Raw genomic sequence first — 23,420 nt, forward strand, 5'->3', positions numbered from 1 at the left:
AGATGAGTAACAATGTGCAGTGCTCTGTGTTTAGCAAAAACTGGCTGAAGGGGAATGTTCTTACTAACCTACATGGCAATAGTGAAACCTCATCTCAAATACAGAGCATGGTTCTGGTCACGCGGTGAAGTCTCCTGCTGAGCACAGAGAGGGGACGATCTGAACTGGGATTGAGGGAACCCTGCTCATACAGGGGGTCCCTGGCACTGGTGGGGGCAGAAATGCCTCTGGAGCAGGGAAGTGTCCTGGGCTGCATCCCCAGAGCATGAGCAGCAGGTCAAAGGAGGGGATCCTGCCCCTCTGCTCTGCTCTCATGAGGCCTCACTTGCAGCATTGGGTGCGGTTCTGGTGTCCTCAACATGAGGACATTGAGCTACTGGAGCAAGTCCAGAGGAGGCCACAAGGATGCTCAGGGGCTGGAACAGCTCCTGTATAGAGCCAGGCTGAGAACATTGGGGCTGTTGAGCCTGGAGAAGAGAAGCTGCTGGAGACCTCAGAGCAGCTTCAGTGTGTGAAGGGGGCTACAAGGATGCTGGAGAGGGACCTTCATGAGGGACTGGAGCCATAGGACAAGGGGTGATGGGTTCAGACTGAAACAGGGGAAGTTCAGGTTAGATCTAAGGAAGAACTTGTTCCCTGTGAGGGTGCTGAGGCGCTGGCACAGGGTGCCCAGAGAAGCTGTGGCTGCCCCATCCCTGGCAGAAATGGCTGCCCCATCCCTGGCAGTGTTCAAGGCCAGGTTGGACACAGGGGCTTGGAGCAACCTGCTCTAGTGGAAGGTGTCCCTGCCCGGGGCAGGGGTTGGAGCTGGAGGAACTTTAAGGTTCCTTCAACCCAAACCAGTCTGTGGTTCTATGATAATGTATTTATTGTCTCCATTGTTGATGCCACCCTACTGTAGTCAAAGTCATGTCAGTTTTCTGGTGTGAGAAGTTAATTTTGGTTACAGAGCATGATTTTGACAAGCAGGGTGGCAGCAGCATTAAGGTATTCCATTTGAATCACAAAGGAGAGTAAATAGCAAAGGTGGAAGGTTAACTCAAATTCTTTTGCATTCCAGCTAGTTGTGTCCCATCAACATGTTCTGGAAGTTTGATTTGAACACAACATCGCATGTGGACAAGCTGCTGGACAAAGAAGATGTGACACTTCACGAGCTCATGGACGAAGATGACATCTTACAGGAGTGCAAGGCCCAGAACCGCAAGCTGCTGGACTTCCTCTGCCAGCAGCACTGCATGGAGGAGCTGGTCAACCTCATCACCCATGAGCCCCCCGTGGACATGGAGGAGAAGATCCGCTTCAAGTAGGTATTGGTTTCCTGGCTTATCATATGGAGAGAGTGGCGCGAGAGAGTTTGATGTTGGAAGTTGGTGCGAGGTGGATGGAACCTTCTCAGGTTCTCAGGTATGGTCAGGTACTTCTCAGCATTTCCTTAGTTGTGGTAAACTTTCAGAAGCTTGTTTCCTCATTTTTAGTGATCTAAGATTGAGTTTGTTTTAAATAATGGATCTCTTACTGATAACAAGTATCTCAGAAGTACCTTTAGTAAGTTTTTACCAAGATCACAAGCAAAGAGTATTCTGCTCTGGGTTGTAAATGTATGGGCTTGGTTGGATTTCGGTAGCCAAGCCCACAGAAGAAAGGGAGCTGCACAGTGAATAGAAGATGTCATATTTCCAGGGTCTGCATGCTGAAAACTTGCTGGTTTCGGTGGTCATGCAGGCAGGGACAGGCCCTGACTCTGCCAAGAGCCTGTCTCTGAGCCACAGTGGACTCCTCAGTTGTGCTCGGTTCTCGTAGCGAGTTGTGCTTATACATTGCTCACTGAACGTGTACTTGGAAATACTTACCCTTCGGGCTTGGGGAGTTTGGTTTTGCTTCCTTGGCTTGATGTGAATGAAAGGCTGCTCTGGGACTAACTGGCTGACTAAAGCCCGGCAGGCCCGTGGCTGTGGGAACATCACTGCTGGTCATTGCTGCTGCTGCGTCAGGTCTGGGCCGGGAATGGCAACTGCTCGGCTTTGTTCGGAGGGGAGAGGTGACCAGGGCCTCCAGGTGACCATTGCCAGGGAAGTGAATGCCAGGAAGTGCGTCCTGTCATCACCTGCAATACCACATGGCTGCTTTGCAAGGTTCCCGCTGGATGCTGGGAGTTACTGGGTGGAACCAGGAGTGTTCCACACTATTGTCCTACACAGGCGTGTATCGTACAGGTACTGCTCAACCAGGGACATGGGCCACCACAGCCTCCTGCCTTCCTTCATTTCCAGCATTACACCAGGTGTAACATCAGAATAAGTGGCTTCCCATGGGGTGACTGGCTCCGTGCTTAGAGCAGCCCCTCATCCATGTTGTTTGCACAGCTCACCTGAGAGGAGCTCAAACCCAGAAGGTCTGGTTGAAGAAGATGGTCAACACTTTCTTACTGCCAAGAGTTAAGGAGCAGATCAAATGCTGAACAGTTGGTCCCTTGATGGAACCTTGGTGTATTTTGCCAGAGGAGAGAATGAGGGTTTCCAGAACCAGTTCATACAGTGTCCATATCAGTGCAACTACTTCTCCAGTTATCCAGCCCTTATTTTTATGGCCTGTTCTTCTTGAGATCTTTGTGGCTGCTGTGAAAAGATGGTTTATGTCTCTGACCCTGTGAGCTGAAAGGTGGAAAATGAAACCTTTTCCTAATGTAACTGAACAGATAAAGAATAAGGGGCATTTTTGATAACAAAGGACATACGAGAGAGCTGGGCTGGGGCAGCTGGAGAAGAGAAGGCTCCTGAAGGGGACACCTTAGAGCAGCTCCAGTGCCTTAAAGGGGCTCCAGGAAACCTGGAGAGGGACTTTGGACAAGGGCCTGGAGGGACAGGCCAAGGGGAATGGCTTGAACCTGCCAGAGGGGAGATTGAGATGAGCTCTTGGGCAGAAGCTCTTCCGTGTGAGGGTGCTGAGGCGCTGGCACAGGGTGCCCAGAGAAGCTGTGGCTGCCCCATCCCTGGCAGCGTTCAAGGCCAGGTTGGACACAGGGGCTTGGAGCAACCTGCTCTAGTGGAAGGTGTCCCTGCCCACGGCAGTGGTTGGAGCTGGAGGAGCTTTAAGGTCCCTTCAACCCAAACCAGGCTGGGATTCTGTGACAGAAGAATTAAGAATTAGGATTAAGAACAAGATGGGGACAAACACAAATCTCTGAAGAAGCAAAATCCTTAACTCAGACCAAAAGTAAGAGGGAAGCTCAGTACAAGAGTGGTTACTCCTGGGCACCACTGACTTTCTCCTGCAGGATTTTGTGCCTTTTCATCAGCTTTTGCAGATATTGTGTGGTTTGGGCAGCTCCTGGCTGGCAAAAAGACATGGACAGAGACAGGCAGTGGTGGCAAGACACCAGCCTCCGCTGCTGTGGTGCCTGTGTAGCAAGAGAGAAAATCTTGTATTGGGAAGTCCTTAATCAGCATCTGACCGATGTCTTCGTCAGATGATGCCATTAAATCTTCTTCCTCTTCTAGGAGCAGCCCATAAGGTGCCTGCTCATAAGCTGGTGTAGGGGGGAGAAGTGTGGTGGTACGCTACGGATGGATAAGTAAGTCGTCGATGGCAGCAAGAACCACATAGTGACCTGCTTGCCAGGAGAAATAGAGCTGGTGTTTCTGAAGTGTCGTTTGGCAGGGCTTCCAGGAGCATGGGTAGACAGGAGGAGCAGTTTCAAAGCATGGCGAGGCACTGGAGAGGGGAAAGAGGGTTTAAGCTTATTAGAACCTGGGGAAGCTTTTGGAATAGATCAAGGTTAAGCAGGAAGAATGGACTCTGCCTAAATCCAAGTGGAATCCAGTTCTTGGCTCTTAAGAAAAGGTTGTGAAAGTTTCTAAAGTGGAACAGGGGAGAAACTCGATAGGTTTGGAAGGACACACAGCCGAGAATGATGTGTGCTGTGGAAATGGAATCGTCCAAATGCTTTCTTCCTGAAACAGCCGGAGGATGGAAGTTCATAAAGTTCAGAAGGGAAACCACAAAGAGGAAAACTCCACCATAAATCTCTGTCTGAGCACAGAATGTGAAACTGAGCAACCAGATGAAGACCTGCAGCAGTCAAAGAAGTGTATAAACTATTTCATAGAGTCACTGATCCCAGCTTGGTTTGGGTTGAAGGGACCTTAAAGCTCCTCCATTTCCAGCCCCTGCCCCGGGCAGGGACACCTTCCACTAGTGCAGGTCGCTCCAAGCCCCTGTGTCCAACCTGGCCTTGAACACTGCCAGGGATGGGACAGCCACAGCTTCTCTGGGCACCCTGTGCCAGCGCCTCAGCACCCTCACAGGGAAGAGCTGCTGCCTCAGAGCTCATCTCAGTCTCTCCTCGGGCAGGTTCAAGCCATTCCCCTTGGCCTGTCCCTACAGACCCTTGTCCAAAGCCCCTCTCCAGGTTTCCTGGAGCCCCTTTAGGTATTTGAACTGTGATGTCTGTTTATAATGAACCTGTTGGTGTTTCAGGATGTCTCAGAAGCCTGTTGAGACTGTGCAGTCAGGAGAGTAGAGGCTGTAGGAAGGGCAGAGATGACTCTGCTGGGGTGAGGTGGGTTTTAGGGGGTTGGGAACTGAGCATCAAGCTTCAGCATGGAAAGAAGCCTCCTGAGAGGGGATGTTGAGCCTGAATGGAAAGGGTGAAGCCTCTGATCTGACTGTGAAACTTGGAGGCTGTAACGGCTGCAAGGGCAGAACGTGCTCCAAGAGGAGAGGTTTCACTTATCCTACTGCTGACAGCATATATATCACAGTGCATGGATTTTTAGGAATCATGAATGCCTTTTGCATGGAGCAACGTGTCAGAAAAAGGAGGAATAAGTCTTCACATATGTCTGGGGGCTCTAAGAAACTGTGGTAGAATCACTTTGTAATAGTGACCAGAAGGTACTCAGACCTAACATCCTTGTAGGAGCATTAGCATGGGCTTGGGGGTGTTTGACTTTTAGGACTGGAGCTACATAAATGGGAAGAGGCTTTTAAGGAGGGAGATGGTGCTGTGGAAGGTGAAAAGCTCACAGTGGGCCTGGAAACAGTTCAGTGGCTCGTGGTAAAGGCAGAGCTTGTGTTACATGGTTACATTAAATAATCCTTATCTAGAAAACTGGCTTGGTTAAAGCAAATAACCCACTGCAGGTAAAAGTACATCCCTTCAAAAGGGAGCTTGTGTCCACATATGGAAAAAGGGAATATAGAGAAAGCTGGAACTGTTCAGCCTGGAGAAGAGAAGCTGCGTGGAGACCTCAGAGCAGCTTCCAGTGTCTGAAGGGGGCTACAAGGATGCTGGAGAGGGACCTTCATCAGGGACTGGAGCGACAGGACAAGGGGTGACGGGGTCAAACTGAAACAGGGAAGTTCAGGTTGGAGATAAGGCAGAAGCTCTTCCCTGTGAGGGTGCTGAGGCGCTGGCACAGGGTGCCCAGAGAAGCTGTGGCTGCCCCATCCCTGGCAGTGTTCAAGGCCAGCTTGGACACAGGGGCTTGGAGCAACCTGCTCTAGTGGAAGGTGTCCCTGCCCGGGGCAGGGGTTGGAGCTGGAGGAGCTTTAAGGTCCCTTCAACCCAAACCCATCACGGAGAGTGGGATCAGTGAAGTGTTGGCAGACCAGCCCCAGGTAACACTGGTTTTTAATGGAGGTTTTAAACCTGAAGAAGCTTCAGTCTTTTAGCAGAACTAATAGGCCCCAAAAGCCTTTTTTGCTGTTGACTTATATTATTGGTTTGTATTTATGCACTTTGCTGTTTGAGACTTTGGTTACAAGCATAATATTACTCATAAACACAATATTACTTTTCTGATCATAAGCGTGACCCATTTCTAAAAGCGTCACAGGAAGAGCAAGAAACAGGGTCAGGATTCCAAAAAGGATTTCTTTAGCTGTCAAACAGAATTCCATGTTCTGATTTAAGTGAGCAAATTATCTAAGCCAGGCACAGGGCTATTTTCTGCAAAAACCAAGTTAAATTTACAGAAGATTATAGACATTACTGAAAACCTGAAACTCAAAGGTTGGTTATCGACTGCCTGCTTGTACCTGGTGATTACTCATTTGTTGGGAGTTGTGTGTCAGATCTGATGTTCTGCTCTAAATTCTGGTCCTTATGATTCAAGAAATCAGTAAGATGCTCATTTTTAATTCAGCTCCAGTAGTGTAAAGAGTAATTTTGGAGAAACATTAAAGAAACCTCCTAAAATGTGTTCTTCAAATCAACCTTCACGTTTTGGGTTAATTTTTGTTGGACAAGTGGATTCATGTCAAGAGATTTTAAGTGTATTGAAAGTGATTGAGCATCATTTTCAAAAATCAGGACTAAGTGCAGTGTGAAGGCAGCTGAGCTGCATAATTCAGTGTTCAAAACCCATGTGATGTGCTGCAGGAAATAGAGTTTCCTTAAAACATGCTGTTAATGCAGATGACCCTTGTTTTTGTGCGGGTTTCCCCCCTGTCCTCCAGGAAGGATGATCCTAATGCAAGGATTTATAACTTGAATAAGGGAAGATCTTCCTGAGCGTTTTCATTTCACCTTTAGTCGCTCTGGTTCCATCCCTGCAGGTACCCAAACACAGCCTGCGAACTGCTGACCTCGGACGTGCCGCAGATCAACGACAAGCTGGGAGGGGATGAAACTCTGCTCAACATCCTCTACGACTTCTTGGATCACGAGCCTCCTCTGAACCCTTTGCTTGCCAGTTTCTTCAGTAAGACTATTGGGAATCTCATTGCAAGAAAAACAGAACAGGTAGTGATTAGATTTGTCCTGATTCCTGAGCACAAACGCATTCACTAATGGTCGTGTTGTATGGCAGTATCATTGCTACCCTCGTCACCTCCTTGTAGGCTTAGAGCTGAAAAGCAGCTCGCTGTACTCGTTAAGGTTGGAGTTTTCATGTAGTGTACAAAGAGCTCTTCGCATTCCTCACTGATGGATGCTGGGTTGACACCTTTGCAGTTTCATTTTGGATCTGCAGTAGCTGGGATATTCCTGTGCCAAAGCTCAAACTTTTCATGCTAAGGTATATTGATGCAGCCTTTGATCATAGCCCAGAATCAGCTCATTGCATAAACAGCACCTCAGTCTCATGCCTGTAAAAGGGGTGATGGAAACATGAGCTGAGCAGTGATTTAGGAATACACATGCTCTGATTCCAAAGGGATCTTTTAAACGAAGGCTGTGGAGAGCCTTAGGGGGATGTAGGATTCTCCAGCTTCACCAGCTTCTTAATGCTCTTAGTCCTGTGGGCTTGGGTTTCTTTATGGCATAGGGGAAAGAAAAGATAGAATCATAGAGTAGTTTGGGTTGAAAAGGACCTTAAAATCATCCAGTTCCAGCCCCTGCCATGGGCAGGGACACCTTCCACTAGAGCAGGTTGCTCCAAGCCCCTGTGTCCAAGCTGGCCTTGAACACTGCCAGGGCTGGGGCAGCCACAGCTTCTCTGGGCACCCTGTGCCAGCGCCTCAGCACCCTCACAGGGAAGAGCTGCTGCCTTATCTCCAACCTGAACTTCCCCTGTTCCAGTCTGAACCCATCACCCCTTGTCCTATCACTCCAGTCCTGATGAAGGTCCCTCTCCAGCATCCTTGTAGCCCCCTTCAGACCCTGGAAGCTGCTCTGAGGTCTCCAGCAGCTTCTCTCCTCCAGGCTGAAAAGCCCCCCAGAAGACATGGCTGAAAAGTTAGCCAAAAAGATTTGATTTTGTATGGCCTTGAAATGAGAAGGTTATTCTCTTGTTCTCTGGAGACTTTCTGAACCCAGTAGCTGTTTGGCATCAAGCGAGGTTGGTTGAGAGGAGAAGGTGAAGCGCAGCAGCTCTGTGTGCCGTGTCCCTGTGTTGTATTAGCAGCTGATGGTGCCACTTTCATTTTTTTTTTTTAGGTGATTGCATTTTTAAGGAAAAAAGACAAATTCATTAGCCTGGTGCTAAAGCACATAGATACATCAGCCATGATGGACCTGCTGCTGCGCCTCATCAGCTGCGTGGAGCCCGCGAGCCTGCGGCAGGAAGTGCTCAATGTGAGAACCTCCTTCTTTCTTTCTTCACAAGATTGGGAACTAGGGGGGTGTTCGTTTGTGGCTTTAAGGAATAGAGTTCTCTTTGTTACTTATTATGAGAGCAGTACCACACTTCTGAGTCTGGAATCATGCTGGTGTCTTCATGTTGGGTGCTACTTTGGGTGCTTCAGCCTATTTGTGGCTTGCACAGCAGAAGCCTGGGTCCGTCCCTGGCAGTAAAGTGTTTTCAGCTCATTTTTCCATATAGCAACCACTGTTTGCTCCAGCTGGTTTTGCTGTAGAGCTTACCAAGGAAATTCATCATCTTTCCCAGTGTCCAGGATTTTAGACTGATCATTTGGGACAGTAACCTGTTTTAATTCCTTGCCGTGTTCAAGGGGGTGGGTTTGATTTCTGCAGATGATATCATGTGCCTCCTCCTTCCCCTTCCTCTCTACTAGGCAGCCTTAGAAAATACCTTATTGAGATGCTCAGTTTGCTGTACAGGAAGGACAAGTTTTTCTCCCTTCATAGCCCAGCCTGGGTGAGGCTTTTCCCCCTTTAGTGGGCAGATGTGCAGGGTTGGAGGGAAAGAACCTACTGTAGCTCCCTCTCAGTGCAGCAGAAGAGCAGTGATGAATGGAAAGCTCTGCTTGAGTCACTGAAGCCCACACCAGGATGTATATCTTAGGTAAGCCTTGCCGCTTAAAATCTTCTGTGTCCAGAGCACGGACCACAGCACAGCTTAGCAGGTGAATGTTCTTTGCAGAGGCTCGTGGTAGATGATTGTTGTTGCTCTGTTCCTCCTCTCAGCCGTGCAGTGCATCGGGCAGTACACACGCTCTTAGAGAGGAGGGAAGAAATGCAGGCACAGATCGATCCTTAGAGATTTGTGTGTGCATTCACCCATGGGAGGAAGTCTTCATGTTTGTATGGGAAAGTTGCAGTTCAGTTGGTTAGACATCAAATGGTAACACCACCGAAGGAGATGGGAGGAAAAAGCCTTCAGGAGATGGGCTGGTGGAGGATAATCATGGAATCACAGACTGGTTTGGGATGACGGGAGCTTAAAGCTCCTCCAGCTCCAACCCCTGCCCCGGGCAGGGACACCTTCCACTAGAGCAGGTTGCTCCAAGCCCCTGTGTCCAACCTGGCCTTGAACACTGCCAGGGCTGGGGCAGCCCCAGCTTCTCTGGGCACCCTGTGCCAGCGCCTCAGCACCCTCACAGGGAAGAGCTTCTGCCCAAGAGTTCATCTCAGTCTCCCCTCTGTGAGCTTAACAGATTATTTTATTATTAACAGATCTTCAATTATTAACATTATTAACAGATCTTAACATGTTATGTCAGTTTGGGTGTTTTTTCCCTTTTGAATTTCATTTTCTGTGTCCCAGAAATTGAACAGCAATTCCTGTGTTCCCTCTCTTCATTACCCCGCTTTGTGGTCACCCAACTGCCCCCAGGGCCCATGATTCTGGCAGCCCAGGCAAAAAGAGCAAATCTTCTTATCCATGCTTATTGTGGAGCTCCCAGCTGGAATCAGTAAGGCCCATGAGCTCAACTATTGGGGGCTTGAGGGAGGAGGTTGATACCCATGAAGCTGAAACTGCAGTGGAGAGCTGGGGTTTAACTTAGAGTCATGGAATCAATCAGGTTGGAAAAGACCTTTAAGATCATGAGGTCCAACCTTTACCCCAGCACTGCCAAGGCCACCACTAACCTGTGTCACTAAAACTTGCTGTGCTCTGCAAGGGAAAGGAAATACCCTTAATGTGGGAGTGTTAAGAAGTGGATTTCTCCAGGGCTCTGGTAGGAGTAGCTGGAACTTCAACAGGTAGGTCAGAGTTCTTCTGCTGAAATGGATTGGCAGGTAGGTTCTGCACAAAGCAACAAGCAGGCTGAAACACCCTCTGCACCCTGTCTGTGGAGCTTAACTTGTGGGGAAAATGGAGTGTGTGTGCTTTTTATTGCAGTTGTGCAACGTGTTTGTAGGGTGGGAATACCCAGAGCTTCCTGTCACAACCTGGGCTCATCATTGTGGTGCTGTGCAAACATGGGGTGTGTAATGTAGAGGAGAGATGGGTAATTCTATTGTCCAGGAGACCATGAATATGCATAACTGGTCGATTTGAGCTGCTGGTTTTGAGAAGATAGAAATGAGGATTTAATTACTTTTGGTGAAGCTGTTTGGGTGAATTGCCAACTGAAGCTACCTGAGCTGTCAGAAGATTGAGTCTCCAGATCTGAAAGGAGGGTTTCAGTAGTCACATCCATGGAATCATGGAATCCCAGGTTGGAAGGGACCTCCAAGATCATCTGGTCCAACCTTTCTACGCAAAGCATGACATAGACTAGATAGCCCAGCACCCTGCTCTTCCCATTCTCTGCGATGACCTCCTTCCCACATAACCTGCTACGAGGGTCAAGGACCAGGCAGGCCTAACAGCCGAGGTTACCAGTGAAAATAACATCATCCAGGCACAGGGAGGTGAGCAGAGGTGGGTATAGACCGACTGAGCCAAGAGGGAATGGGCAGTGGAATGGAGATAGCAGGACTGATGTATTAAGACCCAGCAGGCATCAACTCCACTGTGGTGTCTTGAGAAAAAGCTTCAGGAGTTGAATTTTGAGGGTAGAAAACTAGAAACCAGTGGGAAAATTTGAGGAGAGATTGATAGGTGAGGAAGAAGGTCTTAGGAACCCAGTTCTTTTAACTTTTGCGTACACTGGATGATGGGAAGAAGAAATCCCAGAAGCCAGATCTGAAAATACCATCTAGGATGAAGTACTTGGTGTGGCAGCTGTATGTTGTGTACATTCCCAGACACCATTAGTGTTATTGTAATAAGGAGACACGCCAGAAAGGAGGCAAAGTCAAGACATTTTGGACTTTGTAGGAAACCAGCAGTATTATTGATGGGGAGGGTCACTGTAACTGGTGATGGGAAGTGTCTGTTTTATCAGCCAGACACCATGCTCAACATGGCATCAGGGAGGAGAGGATGACATGTAGAAGGGTTATTAGAGTGAAGAGTCACTGTAAGGATTAGAGTTGAAGTCATGTGAATAGATAACATAGAAATGAGCATTCAAGAGGAGAAGACTTGCACAAGCCTTCCTGGAGAGAAATGGAAGCAGGAGCTGCTCGTTTTCTCTGACTCATCTGAAGAGCGACGGAAGATTCCATCATTGCAGAAACCTCCAGAGTCTTCTTTTCATTCACGTTGGGTCAGTTATTTCAGAAGCAGCAGAGAGTGCATTAGCTTGACTGATGAGTTTGATGGGTGTTAGACATCGAGCAGGTTGCCTGGAGTGGAGACCACAGAAATGAGAGTGGAAGGAGATGTTGTGCTTGCAGATGGAGCTGGGAAGGGAGAGAGTGGAACATTACATTTGCAGATGGTGTTCCTGGTTTGCATGTGGTCAGGAAGGGGAGGGGAAGTGAGAGCTTGCGCTGAGGAAAGGCGGATGAAGCTGGCATGGAGTAGGGAGGTGAGGTCTGGTAACAACCATCTCAAAGTCTGAGGAATTACTTGTGTAACCAGCAGTAGGGCTGCAGGAGTAGGAAATGGGAGGGAAGAACATGCTGGTAATTACACTAATGGTGCTGCAGATGAGATAGTGCTTATGGCTGATCTGTTCCATGCTTTCCACAGGCACAGAGGGTTTTGGTTCCATGGGCAGGGTTCACATGCTGAGGCAAATCAAAATGCATCTCAATGTGTGCTGGGGGTGTTTGGATACTGCCTGTGGCTTGGATTGGGAAATGGGAGGAAAGCTTGTTTTATGCAAAGCTTCTGAAGATCCTCTTGTTTTGAACTGTGTGATATCCACAAGGATTTTCTTTCCGCTTTCCTTCCCCTCCAGTGGCTTAATGAAGCAAAAATCATTCAGAGACTTGTGGAATTGATCCATTCAAGCCAGGATGAGGACGTGAGTATCACAAGACTCAGTCTTGTCTTTGTGGGCAGAGGGTCCCGTAAGCTCCAGAAGACTCTCTTTGTCTCTTCAAGAACACCCAGGTGACTTGTGGAAGGCGATCACAAGGGAGGATGTGTATGGGTGCACATCCTGTGGTGGTCTCTGACTGCCCTGCTTTGATTCAGCTGGGGATAGGGCTCCGGGTTACACGTTCCTGGGAATGCCAGCACCAAAGAACTGATGGCGCAGGGTTCCTTTGGTGTAGTGCTGATGCCAACACTATGATTCCTTCATCTCAGCACCAGAAATGACCCCTTCTGAGAGAAAACCTGGGAAGTATCGTGCTGATTTGTGTGTCTTCAGCAGTGCTGTGGTACGGGTGAATGCCGAATTACAGCATGAGGACTCACACATACAGCAGCTACAGAGAGTCTCTGACTGATAGTCAGGATGAGATGATGAATTTATCAAAGTACTACTTTAAAGCCTTTTAATACGTAGTAATTATGTTGTAAAGGGGTTTATGAAGCCATTCCCTTTTCTTCATGCAGAAAACCTGAGTAGTGGGAAGTAAGAGTGAAATACTTGACATTGTTAAGTACAGGAAGTTAAGTCCAGTTTAAAACCCTCTTTGATTTCAAAATCTCTTGATGCTTCTAGTAATCAACATTGTATTTAACAGATGAATAATTTAGAGCAGGGTAGCACTTGCTTTGGAAAACCCTCATGTATTCAGCCTCCTGCATTCCTACCATGTTCAGTTGTCTCTGATGGCCAGAAGGAGCCAAGCAGAGGCCTTAGCACTGAAATGGGCTCTGTGTTGTTTTACAGAGGCAATCAAATGCTTCTCAGACCCTGTGTGATATCATAAGATTGAGCAGAGACCAGAGCAATCAACTCCAGGACATACCTGAGCCTGATCCACTTCTCACAGCACTGGAATCGTAAGTACTTCTCAGAGGACTGTTGCTGAGCAGCAGATGGCTGCTAATACTGTCACTTACTGATGGCCCTGCAGGGACACCAACTGTGTGTGTCAGGCCTTGGCTTAACTCTTGACATCTGTGACAACCAGTTAATCCTGCTCTTAGCTTGTAGCATCACTTAACCACCTCTGTGGAGATCACTGGGGTTTGTGGCTCTCTGTGAAGGCAGGAGATCAGGGTTGGTGGTCCCCAAAGCTCACAAACTAATTCCAGATGAGGCAATTCTAGTGAGTGTGTTGTAGTGAATTTGGAGAAGGGTGAACTGGAAAGGCTGCAAAGGCTTACAATTCATAGAACCCCAGCCTGGTTTGGGTTGAAGGGACCTTAAAGCTCCTCCAGCTCCAACCCCTGCCCCGGGCAGGGACACCTTCCACTAGAGCAGGTTGCTCCAAGCCCCTGTGTCCAGCCTGGCCTTGAACACTGCCAGGGATGGGGCAGCCACAGCTTCTCTGGGCACCCTGTGCCAGCGCCTCAGCACCCTCACAGGGAAGAGCTTCTGCCCAAGAGCTCATCTCAGTCTCCCCTCTGGCAGTTTGAACCCATCACCCCCTGTCCTATTGCTACAGTCCCTGATGAAGACTGAAGAGAATTGATGATCAGCTGGTGCAGCATCATCAGGGTGATGGAATGAACATCAAATCTAGGTTCTCAATAGCTGCTGGCTGTGTGCTATGAAAGTGAATTCAGTTAATTACAGTAAACTCACTCCTTTTCCTGGCTCTGCCTCTTTGCTTGTGCTGACGGAGTGGATTTAGCTGCTACTTATCAAAATCATTTGCCCTCATGCATTATTCATGTATTTTTACATTTTTATCTCGTGTTTTATTTATACAAATGTAAATGAGATTTTGTTCAGTGTTAGAAAATAGTAGAAATGAGGCTGTGAACTTGAGCAGCACAGTTTTTATCTGGATATGTGACTTAGCAAGGCAAGAAAGGCACTTGCGGAGTCCTGGGGTTTGGAGAAGTGTCAGTAACATCCTCAGAAGTAGCATGAGGGGGAATGTGAACCCTGAGGGGGAGCAGGCACGGCTGCGGTAACTGTAGAAGAGCACCAGTGCCAGCCTGAACCTCCTGTTCCTCCCATCTTTTATTCATCCAGCATGGCAAATAGAGAAAAGTGTTACCTTTGTGCTATTTACTCTCCATTCTAGAGCTGTTCCAGAATCATTTTGGATGCTGGAAAGGACCCAGTGTCCTTTTTCCTTCTGACTCCAGCAGTCTTAGACTCATAGAATGGTTTGTGCTGGGAAGGACCTAAAAGCTCCTCCAGCTGCAACCCCTGCCCTGGGCAGGGACACCTTCCACTAGAGCAGGTTGCTCCAAGCCCCTGTGTCCAACCTGGCCTTGAACACTGCCAGGGCTGGGGCAGCCACAGCTTCTCTGGGCACCCTGTGCCAGCGCCTCAGCACCCTCACAGGGAAGAGCTTCTGCCTTATAGAATCATAGACTCATGGAATGGTTTGGGTTGGAAAGGACCTTCAGATCATCTAGTTCCAACCCCTCAACTTCCCCTGTTTCAGGTTAAACCCATCGATCCTGCCCCCGGTGTGTCAGTATTTGGAAGGCTCCTTATCTCGGTTCAAGAGCTCAGAGAGATGGTGAATTCATTGAAATATCTCTAGAGGATAATAGCTAAAGCTACTAAAAATGTGCATATTCGGTGCAGTTTGCATTTGTTGGCCTCTGATTCCAGGTCCTGGATCTTATTATGGCACTGGTGACTGATAAGGGTCTGCTTGGACTGTTTGATGTCTTTCCTCTGCAAGCCTGATGGATAATTTTAGCTAATAGCTCCATATTGTCCTTAGTAAATTAAAGTTAACATTTGGTTGTAAGAGTTCTGTCCTGTTGATACAGGAGCACAGCACTTCGGTGTGGAGTCTGGGTGGTTGTAACCAGGTCTTGCCATAGTGATGAGCAACCAGTTGAGAAAGCTGGTGTAGAACCATTCTTGTGCCTGAGACTTCAGAGGAATGTCTTCATTGTGTGTCAGAGAATGCAGAAACCGCAGCCTTCTCCTCCAGGAAACCCAGAATTGGATATTCTGTGATTAAAGCAATTGCCAAATGCTTCCAGTTCTTACCCTGCTCACGGTGTGTGTTGCTCAACAGGCAGGAATGTGTGGAGCAACTCCTGAAGAATATGTTTGATGGAGAACAGACTGAAAACTGCATAGTGAATGGCACACAAGTTCTTCTGACGTTGCTGGAAACAAGGCGCTCTGGGTAAGTCAGCGCTGGCTTCTCTCACAGGAATGACTGTAGGAACTCCAAACTAGTTCAGTTTAGGCAAAAAAAGGGAATTTTTGTGGCCTGGTGAGAAGTGCTGACTGGAAATGAGTACAGGGAAAGCTGATCAGTCGCTCTGATGCTGTTGCTCATGGCAGTTGGAGCAGTTGGCACCTAGTTCTTCTCTGGGCTCCTCAAGTTCTGCGTGTGTAGAGCAGTCTTGCCTGTCGTATCAGAGATCTTAGAGCAGGATGTGTGCAGAGGGGGAGGCAGTGGTACCTCATGCATAATCTGTGAGATGTTGTGTGTGTTTCTATCTACATATATGGTGTATAGTTTCAATTTTGTTTTTTAAAATTATATCACTCTTTTTATGGAGAGAGAGAAAAAGCAAAAAAGAGTTCTGGGAAGGGAGAGAGACATGGAAAATGTCCATTGTGGGATGGTTTGGGTTGGAAAGGACCTTAAGATCATCCAGTTGCAATGCCACAGGCAGGGACACCTTCCACTAGAGCAGGTTGCTCCAAGCCCCTGTGTCCAAGCTGGCCTTGAACACTGCCAGGGATGGGGCAGCCACAGCTTCTCTGGGCAGAGGATATTTGGGCAGCAATGTTTGGGAAGTTTTAAAACCCAGGAAGCCCTTTGGGAATGTGTCTTTGTCAGCTCTGCAGACAGATCAGTCCCTGTCTTCCCACTCAGCTCATTCACAGATTTGATGATGGAAACAGCGTTTTGTAAATGATATATTAATACAATGTAGTTACGGAAATATATTCAGTAGCTGGAAATTACTATCCTTCATCTGCATAGTTATTTTTGAAGAGAAGATGACCACTACAGGCAATGTGCCTGGAATCCATCCTGAGATGTTGTCAGATCTTAACTGTTGTGCTTTTCTGTACAGAGTGGAAGGACTGATGGACTCATACACTCAGGGATTTGAAAGGTCTTACACTGTCAATAGCAGCATCTTACATGGTATTGAACCACGGCTGAAGGATTTCCACCAGCTGCTGCTCAATCCTCCCAAGGTAGAGCATCTCCTCCTTCATCAGGAGCATGGAATCATGGAACCATTTGTGTTGGAAGGAAGCTTAAAGCTCCTCCAGCTCCAACCCCTGCCCCGCGCAGGGACACCTTCCACTAGAGCAGGTTGCTCCAAGCCCCTGTGTCCAACCTGCCCTTGAACACTGCCAGGGATGACCCACAGCTTCTCGGGGCACCCTGTGCCAGCACCTCAGCACCCTCACAGAGAAGAGCTGCTGCCTTATCTCCAACCTGAACTTCCCTATTTCAGTTTGACCCCATCACCCCTTGTCCTGTCACTCCAGTCCCTGATGAAGGTCCCTCCCCAGCATCCTTGTAGCCCCCTTCAGACCCTGGAAGCTGCTCTGAGGTCTCCAGCAGCTTCTCTTCTCCAGGCTCAACAGCCCCAATGTTCTCAGCCTGTCTCCATATGGGAGCTGCTCCAGCCCCTGCTTGTCCTCATGGCCTCCTCTGGACTTGCTCCAACAGCTACACGTCCTTTTTATGTTGAGGACCCCAGAACTGCACCCAGTGTTGCAAGGGGGGTCTCACAGAGCAGAGCAGAGGGGCAGGATCCCCTCCCTGAGCTGCTGCTCACGCTCTGGGGGTGCACCCAGCACATGGGGGGTTCTGGGCTCAAGCGCACACTGAAGCTGGGCCATGGGGAGCTTCTCCTCACCCAGCACCTCAAGTGCTTCTCCACAGGACTGGTTTAGGCTTGGCTGCAGAGAAGAGTTGTGAAATGAAGTAGTTGTGTTTAGTCAGATCGTTGTGTGTGTGCGCTGGAGGAGATGCTGCTCCTGGCTGAGGTGCTCATGATGTGTGTCTCTGACAGAAAGCAGCAATCCTGACCACAATTGGAGTCCTGGAAGAGCCACTGGGGAATGCTCGTCTTCATGGATCTCGTCTAATAGCTGCTCTGCTTCACACAAACACTCCCAGTATTAATCAGGAACTATGCAGACTCAGTACCATGAATTTATTACTTGTGAGTAACACCCTGAGACACCGGGAGTTGGGAGAGGGAAGAACTTCAAACTGGGAACACTTCTGCTCCTCTTTCATCTGTTCAGTGCAGTTTGTTTCATGTGTGCCAGCATCTGTCATTTTTCTATTCTGCTGAAAGTAGGAGCATCATCCTCAGGGCAGCTTTTGTGATACAAATACAGACACTTGTATTGTGAAATGGACCCCAAGCTTTCAGTTTATTGTTTCAGTAGTGTAGTAGTGTGTATGCAGAGCAGGCTGGTTACTGGGAAAGCTCGAGTACCTTGTGTGTATCAGCTCTCATCATACTGAGAGATCACCTTTCTCTGGCTCTGAGCAGGGCTGTGTTCTCAACACTGCCAATAGAACCTGGGTGGGCTTTCAGAAAATCATTTTCATACTTAGAAATTCGTGGAACCCCAGCCTGCTTTGTGTTGGAAGCACCTTAAAGCTCCTCCAGCTGCAACCCCTGCCCCGGGCAGGGACACCTTCCACTAGAGCAGGTTGCTCCAAGCCCCTGTGTCCAAGCTGGCCTTGAACACTGCCAGGGATGGGGCAGCCACAGCTTCTCTGGGCACCCTGTGCCAGCGCCTCAGCACCCTCACAGGGAAGAGCTTCTGCCCAAGAGCTCATCTCAATGTCCCCTCTGGCAGGTTAAAGCCCTGCTCTGTCCAGCCTGGCTAAATTATTTATTATAACTAAATTATATTAGTATATAGTGGTTGGTTTATTGGAAGGTGCATCTTACAGCAGAGCAAACAGAGCACAAGTGGATACTGAGGCACATGAGTAATACTGTTTTAGTAGAATTGCTGACTGAAGTAGTTGGGCAATGTTCTAACATCGTTTTGTTGTTAAGAACGGGAAGATGTATCTAGAAGGAACTAATTTGTTTCTTCTCTTTTTCCAGGACTTATTTTTTAAATACACATGGAATAACTTTTTGCATTTCCAAGTGGAATTGTCCATAGCAGCTATTCTCTCCCATTCTGCCCAAGAGGGAAAAACTACTACTACTAATGACCTAGAAAGCAAAGAAGAGGTGCTGAATGGAAACGTGGCCACAGAGAACATAGAGACTCCAGAAAACAATACAGAGAATATCATGGTCACTCATGTAAGTCTGGTCGTGTCCCCTGAGGAATGCAGACTGATTGAGTCAGTCTTCTCTTGGTGTGATGAACCCTTCAGGAGTTTGTTTACAAGTGTCTAGAGATCATAGAATCACTGAATGGTTTGGGTTGGAAAGGACCTTAAGATCACCCAGTTCCAACCCCCTGCTGTGAGCAGGGACACCTCACCCTGGACCATGTCACCCAAGGCTCTGTCCAGCCTGGCCTTGAACACTGCCAGGGCTGGGGCAGCCACAGCTTCTCTGGGCACCCTGTGCCAGCGCCTCAGCACCCTCACAGGGAAGAGCTTCTGCCTTAGATCTAACCTGAAATTCCCCTGTTTCAGTTTAACCCGTCACAGTCCCTGTGAAGAGGTTCTGTCAGATCTGGATGGATGTGTATTTGCTTTTATACATCTGGGTTTAGCATCTAGTTACAAAATAAACGAATCACTCATCTCCTTTAATGGGCTTGTGAATCTATTTTTACTTAATATTTTAGTAAAAATGCATATAAACTGCATGTAAGACCCCAAAAAAGTAACTGCAAGTAGCTAACTACATTTTAGCTTCTGCATAGAGGCCCTGATGGTGAAAGCTTCTTGTTGTTGGGTTGTAAATGACAATGATGTCCTCACGGCTGCTCAGAGAAGCCCCAGAACAGGCTGAAGACATTTATAGGTGTTGCTGCTTGCCTTGGATCCTCTGAGAAAGAAGAAACTTGAGCTCTTGGGACAGAGAAGTGCTGAACTCCAAGTTCTTGTTCAGTAGAGTGAAGGACTGAACAAGAAGTAACTGTAGTTCAATGCAGACTTCTGAGGCCTGAGTCTCCCTTTGGCAAACGTTTGACGTTTTCTTCCTGTCCCTTTGTTTTCCCCTCCAGCTGTTCCAGAAATGCTGCCTTGTGCAAAGGATATTGGATGCCTGGGAGGCCAATGACAAAATACAGTAAGGATTTGGGGAACGGAGGCTTTCGTGCTGGGGCTGCACGTTTAGAATAATGCCTCGAAATAGTCTTCTAATTATTTGGATAATTCAGTGGTGTCTGTAATGATTTGGGTTGTGACTGTGATTTGGAATTAGGTTTATTTATTTATATAAGTGATTTGGAAATAGGTGATATTTAAATTCACCAGTAGACATATAATGTGAAAGCATGATTTGATTTATTTTATTTCATGGCTGTAACATCTCAACTCAAACACAATGTGCTGCTTTCTTGCTTTCTCAGGATATTACACTGCATTGACTTTGCTTTTTGTTTAAATGCACAATTATATTCTCCCCAGTGAGCAACTGAGTGGAAGCAGAGGTGGGAAAGCATTTTTGTCCCACATTTGCCCCAGATTTAATATTAAATGGTATAAATCACTCTGATTTGATGCTGATTGCAGTGATTATAAGGACTAAATCATTAAAAAAGCCTAAAACATTGCTAAAGTGAACATTTTATCCAGGCTTCTGCTTCTTTGTCCGTGTAAATATTTTGGTCCTCCCTCACTATTTTGAGCTCTTCATGGCTTCACAGTGCTTTGCAGTCCCACTGTAATTACTGTAGGGTCACTGTCAGGCCATAATTGGTGGGTTTGGGTTTGATTTTTTTGGGTTTGGTTTGGTTTGATTTGGGGTTTTTTGGTTTGTTTTTTCCTCTTGCAGCCCCTTGGGCTGTTGATAGCAAATGTCACTGATAGTTTCATTGCACAACTCTAATTGTGCACAACTCTGTAGGTAACAGAAACATCTGTGGTTGCTGCTTAAAAGTTTTCCTAATGAGATTAGATAGGAACTAGGGCTCATCCGTATTTCATGCCAGACAGTTCCAGTCACCACACTGGAAGGAATTTTAATGGACAGAAAAAAACAGTGCCTTAACAGGAGGTATGTCAGATGATGTGCTTTAAGGAACTTGAGTTTAGCTGAGATGATCGATGCACTCAGTGAGGAGATGGAGTCAGGCACTGGGAGCCCCAGGGGCAGAGATTCCAAATGGAGACATTGGGAGTTATCTTAATAATCATCAGCAAGAATGGTGGTAATATATTTTCCATTTGGAACATGGGATTCTTCTTGAGTTCTCTTAGTTATTCCATGTGTTCCTGATGGACTTTGTAACTACTAGCATTTAACTTCAAGGTAACTCGCATAATTCTTTCACTGCAGTGCATTTATCTGTCTGGGTTATTAGAATTGAAAATGGAGTGTGGCCATCAGTGTGAGTTCACAGACAAATGGAGTGAGCGTGGCCATCAGTGTGAGTTCACAGACAAATGGAGTGAGCGTGGCCATCAGTGTGAGTTCACAGACAAATGGAGTGAGCGTGGCCATCAGTGTGAGTTCACAGACAAATGGAGTGAGCGTGGCCATCAGTGTGAGTTCACAGACAAATGGAGTGAGCGTGGCCATCAGTGTGAGTTCACAGACACATCCCTTTGATGCAGCAGCTTTCTTACGTGTTGGCTCTGCTGGCATCTAGGACAGAACCGTTTGTTTTACAGTTGGAGACATCCTAAAGTGAGGTGGAAACTTCTTGTCACCCTGTTTGTAAGGGGGTTGTTTCTGTTTAGTTTGATTCTAACCCACCAGTTTTGTTTGTGATGGTCAACCTGAATTTGACTTCAGGATTTGGGTACTTTAATGTGCCTAATCAGAGAATCCCAAACTGATTTGGGTTGAAGGGACCTTAAAGCTCCTCCAGCTCCAACCCCTGCCACGGGCAGGGACACCTTCCACTAGAGAAGGTTGCTCCAAGCCCCTGTGTCCACCCTGGCCTTGAGCACTGCCAGGGCTGGGGCAGCCACAGCTTCTCTGGGCACCCTGTGCCAGCGCCTCAGCACCCTCACAGGGAAGAGCTTCTGCCCCAGAGCTCATCTCAGTCTCCCCTCTGGCAGGTTCAAGCCATTAATAATAATATTACAATGAATAAGAGTTTTCTCAGCACCAGTGTAAAGGCAGAAATGCTGTTTCTAAACACAGTGCTGTGAAATTTCTTACCAGGAATGTGCCGCTGGGTTTAGATTTTCCTTCCAAATCTCAGTCCTTCTTTGGACACTGTAGAAAGCAGATTTATTTCAGGCTCTGCATCCCCTGGTTTTCATATTGCTGCTCTGCTAGAACCAGTAAAGACTCAAAGAAAAGTGACTCAGAGACTGCTTGGATTTAGTGCTGGCTTCTTAGATTTGTTTTGTAAGAGGGATATCTAATGGTTGTAGATTAGTGTCTTTTGTTCTCTTGAATTCATCTGCTTAATGCTTCAATTGCAAGTAAAACTAAAGCCTTTTTGGTAGTAATGATGTAAATTCTTACTGCTGGGAGTTTTCTTTAGTGGAAATTATAATCAGATTATTTATATCTGCAGCAGTCTTTCAATGTACCCACTTAGTTTCCTCTTTGGTACTGGCTTAGGGTTTGCCTAGTGTATCCTGAACCGGATGAATGATCCCTTCCTTCTCAGTACATGGAAGGTGCAGAAAGGTTGGTGTGTCCTGGAAGGCTCATGCTGCACGAGCAGGGGCATTCCAGCCAGCTCACTGCTGCATTTTCCATGGGGACCCTGCCCGCAGCAGTGCCTGTGTATACCAGACCCCTGCAGCCGTGGGGAGCTCACAGCATGTGTGGCTGATGGAAGTGGTTATGGACGTGACCCTGGGGCTCCTGTGCCTGGTTACTTTGCTAAGGGCTCTTTCTCTTTCCAGGGCAGAAGGTGGGATGAGGAGAGGCAACATGGGCCACCTCACCCGGATAGCCAACGCCGTGGTGCAGAACATGGAGAAGGGCCCCATGCAGACTCAGATCAGTGAGTTCATTAAAGGTTCGTGCTCCTGTCTCTGGTCCTTCCTCCCCTCCTTCATTCCATAACCCTTTGTAGGCCCTTTGGAAAGACAGTTGTATGTATTTCATGATGATTCCTTTTGTAATGAAAAGGATTTCCAGTTAAATATCACAGTTTCCCATAACTTTAACAATTGGTCGAGACCAAACTTGGTTGCTCTTTATTTTCATACAATTAGGTTGAAATTATTGGAGCTTTGTTTTTGCAACCAGAGACTGAAGGTAACTTGTTTGTGCTAAAGAATGCTGCTTTCCTTCTGATTTCTGTGCACATTTATAGTGGTTCTTTACAGCATTCTAAAGTGGTGTTTCTATACTTCTCTATTCTCATATCAGTCTGAGAGTAAGAGACACAGTAAATGATGTGTCACAGAGGCTCTACATCTCTGCTTTGTCAGATACTCACCTTGCCAGACTTTGTCCATCACATCTTCATTGGATTTTTTTGGAGAACTAGATTTATCTGACATTTTCCTGTGAGAGGAAATCAGATTTTCCATCTGCATCTATTCAGGGAAACGATGAGTTTCCATTTTTGGCTTCTATCAGGCATCTCCAGTGGTAAGACACTGTAAGAGAGTACTTGGTGTGTTGTCAGATCTACATGAAAACGGACAAGTTACAAAGATTTCAGTAAAGGCTGAAAGGTTCACAGGTCCTGGTGATTTCCCTCCCTTGTTTCACTGTTCTGGGCCTGGGGGGATGAAGACAACATTACTCATAGCAACCATGTGGTGCTGTGTTTGGGAGTTGTGATAAATGGTGCTGATCACACACCACTGGTTTAGTTCTCACTGAGCTTGCACAGTACCAAGGCTTTCCCTGTGTCCGTGCTGCATACCCCAGTGAGTAGACAAGGTGGACAAGAGCATGGGGGCTGGCCTGGGCTGACTGAAGAGCTATTCCATATATTACTCCTATACTCAGAAGTAGGAACTTTGTATGGTAACTTCTGCTCAGAAACTGGCTGAGCATCAGTCTGCTGGTGGGAGGTTGTGAGTGAGTGTCTTTGCATCACTTGGTTTGGGGGTTTTCCCTGCTTTTTTCTTCACTTATTAAACTTTCTTTATCTCAGCTTTGGAGTTTTTGCCACTTTTAGTCTTCCAGTTCTCTCCCCCATCCTGCAGTGTGTGGAGTGAGCAAGCAGATATGTGGGTGCTTAGTTTCTGGCTGGGGTCAACCCACCATAGTCATAAAATCATAGAATCCCAGCCTGGTTTCGGTGGAAGGGACCTTAAAGCTCCTCCAGCTCCAACCCCTGCCCCGGGCAGGGACACCTTCCATTAGAGCAGGTTGCTCCAAGCCCCTGTGTCCAAGCTGGCCTTGAACACT

The 23,420-nt window shown here is 47.4% G+C and overlaps 1 protein-coding gene across 2 annotated transcripts in view; it reads left to right on the forward strand.

The window, feature by feature from the left end:
- The first annotated feature begins 1,066 nt into the window (after window positions 1–1,066).
- PPP6R2 (protein phosphatase 6, regulatory subunit 2) overlaps window positions 1,067–23,420 on the forward strand; it is a 45,304-nt gene continuing 22,950 nt past the window's right edge. For both annotated transcript variants that reach the window (XM_010011804.1, XM_010011805.1), the window contains exons 1-11: window positions 1,067–1,306; window positions 6,562–6,748; window positions 7,883–8,020; window positions 11,866–11,931; window positions 12,751–12,863; window positions 15,020–15,133; window positions 16,041–16,167; window positions 16,998–17,150; window positions 18,060–18,266; window positions 19,144–19,208; window positions 21,953–22,068. In XM_010011804.1, the coding sequence (XP_010010106.1) occupies window positions 1,080–1,306; window positions 6,562–6,748; window positions 7,883–8,020; window positions 11,866–11,931; window positions 12,751–12,863; window positions 15,020–15,133; window positions 16,041–16,167; window positions 16,998–17,150; window positions 18,060–18,266; window positions 19,144–19,208; window positions 21,953–22,068 (1,513 nt within the window). In that variant the 5' untranslated portion in view covers window positions 1,067–1,079. The remainder of the gene's footprint in view (window positions 1,307–6,561; window positions 6,749–7,882; window positions 8,021–11,865; window positions 11,932–12,750; window positions 12,864–15,019; window positions 15,134–16,040; window positions 16,168–16,997; window positions 17,151–18,059; window positions 18,267–19,143; window positions 19,209–21,952; window positions 22,069–23,420) is intronic.

Source organism: Nestor notabilis, unplaced genomic scaffold (genome assembly GCF_000696875.1).
Source record: "Nestor notabilis isolate BGI_N333 unplaced genomic scaffold, ASM69687v1 scaffold6453, whole genome shotgun sequence".
NCBI classification, from domain to species: Eukaryota; Metazoa; Chordata; class Aves; order Psittaciformes; family Psittacidae; genus Nestor; species Nestor notabilis.